This window comes from Aptenodytes forsteri, unplaced genomic scaffold, assembly GCF_000699145.1.
Source record: "Aptenodytes forsteri isolate BGI_AS27 unplaced genomic scaffold, ASM69914v1 Scaffold360, whole genome shotgun sequence".
Classification (NCBI taxonomy): domain Eukaryota; kingdom Metazoa; phylum Chordata; class Aves; order Sphenisciformes; family Spheniscidae; genus Aptenodytes; species Aptenodytes forsteri.
Genome location: NW_008796109.1, coordinates 377,322 through 383,321, shown reverse-complemented (window position 1 = coordinate 383,321; position 6,000 = coordinate 377,322). Strand labels below are relative to the sequence as shown.

Sequence of the window (6,000 nt, the reverse complement as noted above, 5' to 3'; positions counted from 1 at the left end):
TAATAAATGCAGAGGTGTTACATAAAAAAAAATAGAATGAAAAACTTCTTTACTTTATAAATCAGTTTTCACATGTCAAAAATCACTCAAAGCACTTAGAAATCTGAAATTATTCCAGCGTATGGAAATAAATTGGTCATAAATGATCTCCTGAAATATTAAGATGTTGCAGGCATACCTTAAAAAAACAAACAACAAAACCACAAAACAAACAAACAAGCAAAAAACCCCCAAACCAACAACACAATCAAAACTCCATAATCTACAAGTTCCTCATGTGCTCCTTTTCCTGCTGCCCACTCTCCCCAGGGTTTGTCATCTTGTGCTGTCAAGCGGGTCATAAGTCATAGCAGTGGTCACTGTTTCTAGGTCAGACAGTGACATGTTGGGAAGAGTAATTTTATAAGATGCACAGAAATAGTATTTCACTTTTACAGTAGGAAAGTACTGACTTGCTACAAATTACTGCATTAACTTCGCACCACAGACTCATTTCACTGAACTGATGGTAGCGACATGCCAGTTCTACAGCTGGTACGGTAATCCATCTCAATATTGCTTGAAAAGAAGAGGAAGGGAAAGGGGAATTTCAGGTTACGCATTTCCAGAGGTGGTAGGGGAAGGAACTGAACTGTCTTCGTAGTTACCCTAGCTGTTCTGCTATCTTTGTGGCTTATTACACGAGGCACTTAGCATATTTGCACCATTTTTAAAAGGTATTGTAATAGTTCAAACTGCAAAACCAGGCTAAACTGCTCTGTTTTTATTAGCATCATACTTTAGCATCTGAGCAAGGACATACACTTTCATAAACTGTTTTTTAACGAACGAGTTACCCTTGAAGACTTTTCCTACCACTCCTTGACTGTGCCTGTTAAAAAGAAGAAAGGCAACTAGTGAAAAAGTGATGGTAGGGAAGGGAGGCTTTTAAGAGAAAAATGTATGCATATACACGCTGAGATCCTGTAGATTGTGTGATTTAGATGTTACAAAACCTCTAATAATACTGTGGTGCAGGTGAAGTTGTTCTGTGGGCTGATGGTGACTAAAGTCTTTGTTTTCCATCCTTCCTAGAAATTAAGAAGCCACCGGTGGCCCCCAAACCAAAATTTGTGGTAGGACACAAGGCGACGCCTCCACCTGTTGCACCGAAGCCTGACCTTGTACTTTCTGGTGTTATCCAAGCAGCAAGGAAAACCAAGCCAGCAATTGCACCGAAACCAAAGGTTCTCAAGAGCTCATCCGTTCCAGAAGTTAAACCTCCTTCGTCTACAAGAAAAAGCACAAAAAGCTTTGAGGAGCACAGGGGAGATTCTTCTCAAACGCTAGACCACTTGAACTATAAAAATGAAGCCTTGGAAGGGAGTACTGATAACACAGCATATATTCTACCAATGTCATCTTGCAAATTTGAATGCCTTCATAAGCTTGGAAATGGGGACACCACCTGTAAAACTCAGATCATTTTCGAGCACTTGGAAAACTTAGAGAACATCAAAGTCGGTGAAAAAAACGCTCTAACTCTGGGGGATAGTCACAATGAAAAACTGGCAAATAGAAATCAGGTGGTTTTGAAAGCCAGCATTTTGGAAGAGAAACTTAAGGACGTTCTAACTCATAGTGTGTTTCCTAACAGCAGTCCTGTGAGGCGCAGGTATGCAGACAAACTTGACAAAGGGGATGGCAGCAGTTCCAAGAACAACCTTAAAATAGAGTTTATGGAACTTGTACAGTCTTCGTTGTCTTCTGAGGTAGCTATAGGGAAGCAACAAAATACCGACGGTAAGCTCACTGCTGATGAGTTTCAGATGTCTGAAATTTGTCCTAGTTTGACTGAAAATAACCACAGTTGCTCTTGCCCATTGGACCAGGAAATCCTGGAAAATGAAAATTTAAGTAGCAATAGTATGTTTTCAGGTGAAATGGGTATGAAAGCAGATGCTGATAAAACCTCCTCTGAAACATCTTCGGTCCTGAGCTTAAAAATGCTTCCTATCCCTAAGCCAAGAAAGCCACGTGCTGCATGTCTAGTCCGTCAGGATGGCATAGACACCACAGGAGAAGGAACAAAGGGACCATGTAATTCAGAGAGAGATTCCTTTGGGCTTGCAGAACAAAGCTTTAAAAAACCAGCAAAAATTAATATCCTTGGTCAAAGTGTTTGTTATAACAATAATACAGAAGTGCTACATCCTGAAAAATGTGAGATAACTCAAAGCAACATAGACAGAATGCATCAGGTGAAGGAATCTGCTACGGAAGAGTCAACTTCACAAAATCTTTTGCCTCACTTGTCACACAAAACTTCTGATTTGGTGGAAAGTGTTGAATGTTCTTTAGATGCAGACCATAACTTAGTTAACTCCTTGGATGAGATGACAGATGATACCAGTATGTTAGATGCTGTGGACAAAAGGACTAACTTTGTCAGGTGTGATACTTTGTCCATGAGTTTGCCAAAGCAACTCAAATTAACTAGCAGTCAACACTCATCTGCTTCCAATAGCCTCCATGTTTCCCCACAAAAATTGGAAGATAAAGAAGTTAAAATAAAGGATGAAAGTTCTCCAAAAATTGTTCCTAAAAAACCGCAGAGGCACAGCCTACCAGCTGCTGGCCTGCTGAAAAAAGCTGCATCAGCAGAGCTTGTGGAGAAAAGTTCTTACACCTCCAGTGAGGACAAATCGAACAGCGTTCTGGAAGGATCGCACTTCACATGTCCACCAGCCAAGGAGCAAGGTGTGCTGTCATCCTGTGATATGCCCAAACGTTCTTCTGAGAAACCCGTCTGGAAGTTACCTCATCCTATTCTTCCATTTTCAGGAAATTCTGAATCATTAAAAACTGCTAACATTGCTACTAGCTTCAACCACTTGACTGTTGTGACGAAGCCTAGGGCCAAATCTCTCTCTTCTGTGGACATGGAAAGGACAGACAAGCCTTGCAAAGACCATCAGAAGAAAAATAGCTTGAAAAAGTTTCTCAACATAAAACTGTCGGTTTGCTTAATGAAAAGCGACTTCCAAAAATTTCTGTCTAAAGGCAGCCAGTCAATGGATAGTGCTATTGCCAACCTTTCCACTGGGGACGGGTATGGAAGCGGTAGCAACCGGAATATAGCATCTGTAGGCAGTGAAAGGAAAGCTAAATCTGCCAAGGTGCATTCTGTAGAAATAAGTAGTCCGGCGTTACATAAGAAGAGGCAGAGAAACAGAAGTCAACCTGAGATGCGAAGTAACCAAAGGCTGGAGTCTTTAGATGGGCATGTACTTTCAGGAGAGAATTTGTCACAAATGCACTTGAATTCTGTAACCAGCACTTGTGCTCCAGAGTACGAGAACGTGCGTCACTATGAGGAAATACCTGAGTATGAGAACTTGCCTTTTGCTATGGGTGCTCGGAGGAATCTCTGTTTTGAATGGCAGAACTCCAGCAGCGTGGAAGACCAGAGCCCTGGCTTCTATGAGGTTGAGGATGCTTGTGAAGCTACAAACAGGCGTTTGAGACTTGGCAGGTAAAATAAAGAGAAAGGGGAAGTTAAACAGCTCCATTGCAACTCTGTTGGTTGTAAACATGTTTAGATGATGACTTGAGAGGCTGTACCCCTTTTGTTAAATGTCAGCAGGACAGCCGCTGCTGTATATCTTTACATGCTTTTGCTGTTTTGAAAACTGTTTGCACTTGGTAAAGAGTCAAGAGGAAAAATAAGCTAGTTATTCCTCATATATGATAAAAATTTGTGAACCTAATGTATGTGCTTTTCCAGATTTAAAGCAAATCAGATACAGTCATGTATTTGTATCCAAGAATACTTAAATGGGGAGGAACGAACCTTACCACAGTCTCAGGATGAACTTGAATAAGTGTCCATAGAGAGCATAGTTGCTAGGTTTGTAGAGGGTACGAATATATTTTTAGATCAGCTGATAGAGCTGGGAAAAGCAGACAAGCTTTTGACTATGCAAATTCTTCATCAGGTCTTGAAAGCTTTTCGGGTATAGCAAAAGATACTGCCTCTCCCTGAATATAGTGAATCTTCAGTATCTCCCTGTGCTGCTGGATGCAATAAAGGTAGTAGTAGTGCACGAGTTCTGTATGACTCACACAGAATATTACTGAAAAGACAGGGTTTGGTGACCCTGCAGGTTGCTGCTGTGTTTTGTTGTCTCAGGAGGTGGTGGACATATCAGGTAATATCAGCAGATTCAAAAAGGGATTGGACCGATTCAGAGATATATCCAAAACAGATGCATAATGGCATAGGCAGGAGCAGATCTTTTAATAGCTGTAATACTGTGATCGTGGATGCTGGGAAGAGGAATGGGCCACAAAGAGTGGCCAGGCTCATATGCTCTCCCTAAATAGCATCACTTACTGTGTCTGTCAGAGTGTGGTAACAGGTGAAGCATTGTTTTGACCCAGTATGGTATTATTTAACTTCTTAACTTCAGCTAATCAGTTGGTCTTGCAGATCCTCAAGATTTATCTCAAACCAGCAATAAGGATTTGAATGAAATATGCAGCCTGTATACTTCATAGTCCCCAGCAAACTTCTTTACACTGTTGAGAGTATATGCATATTGACAAGAATAAATGAGCTTAGCTTATAGATAGTCATATTTAACTTCATTTTTCACTGAGAGTTACTAAGCTTCATTTCATTTTGGATGTGTGTGCAGCAAACACGTGCTCCAAAGAATCCAAGAGCTGGCCATTCTTCAGGGGAGTGTGTCCTTTTATATAGGAGGAGACAAATTTTAAGTGGCATCCTGTGTTAATAATTGTTTATAGAATTGATATCCTCAACATTGGACCGTTTGATGGAAAGCATGAAGCCTTATCATGGGAAGTAGGATTTCTGGTTGTGTGCTTGGTATTGGTATATTTATTCATGTGGTTGTTGAGTATTTTTCTTGTTTACAGTAGGGTGTTTCTTGGTTTTGTCTTGGCATAGTTTAAGTCCCTGACTGAGTGTATACTTTTTGTTTAAATCTAATCTTTGGGTATCTTTTGGGGGTTTTGACCACACTCTTAGTATCCCATTGATTTGGTTTACCTAAGAAGGGTGAGACCAAACTTAAATAAGGATATATTTTATGTGTTTATGTGATCTATTTTGGTTTGTGTTGTGGTTCTGGATCAGGTAAATGTATGTCTGCTTTAAGAAAAGGACAGTTTTGCTGTATGAAGCATGGTAGGTATGAGACTGCAGTTGCTCTTTGAGTGAAATCCTGTAGTTTTCTCACCTGACTGAGTGCAAGAGGTTTGTAGTTATTCCCTCTCCACACAAACCTTCCCCCGTACCAATGGTGATTTAAGGGTTTCAGTGATCTCTTGCGCCCTGGCACATCTGCAACTATAGCTGCTCCCTAAGCTGGATGTTCTTGACATAACTGAGTTTGTGTTGTGTTTTCTTTAAAAAGCACACATAGAAAACCAGAACCCTTTATGTAAGTGTTTATTTTAAACTAAATTACGTAGTCAGAAGCTACCTTAGGAAACAATTAATGCATGCAGTTACTTCAGTAGATCTCAGGGAACAAAGAAATCCCTAGAAGAAAAAGGGACACAACGGGGCAGTAGTCTCCTGACCTGGATCAGCTGCTGCTGGAAGAGCAGGTATGGGTATTCATTTTGGCTCTGGCTTGGGAGGTGTAAGGGTCCTTGCCCGGACAGAGCCAGGCAGGCAGCTGCTCCAGTTTTCCCATCCATTGTTATCTCCAATCCTTTGAAGCTTCTTTATCAATGTCATCTTACCTTTTCTGATAGTTCTTTAAGAGCCTTTCATCATTTCCTGGGCCAGGTGGTATTATAAAACCGGTTAGAGAAACAGTGCTGATGTTATTGAAATAATTACTGCTCGCATTTTACCCAGCTTGTCAGAACACGCACTCAGCTCTTTTTCATATCATGGCACATGAAACTCCTGTAATGCACTGCTAATGGGGATCTCAAAACAAATTATCTTATGATTAAAGCCAACGTACAAATGAGATTGTT

The 6,000-nt window shown here is 40.7% G+C and overlaps 1 protein-coding gene across 1 annotated transcript in view; it reads left to right on the top strand.

The window, feature by feature from the left end:
* Positions 1-516: 516 nt before the first annotated feature.
* FGD6 (FYVE, RhoGEF and PH domain containing 6) overlaps positions 517-6,000 on the top strand; it is a 65,910-nt gene continuing 60,426 nt past the window's right edge. Inside the window, 3 exon segments of the mRNA XM_019474033.1 lie at positions 517-534; positions 1,018-1,048; positions 1,051-3,514. Of these exon segments, the coding sequence (XP_019329578.1) occupies positions 517-534; positions 1,018-1,048; positions 1,051-3,514 (2,513 nt within the window).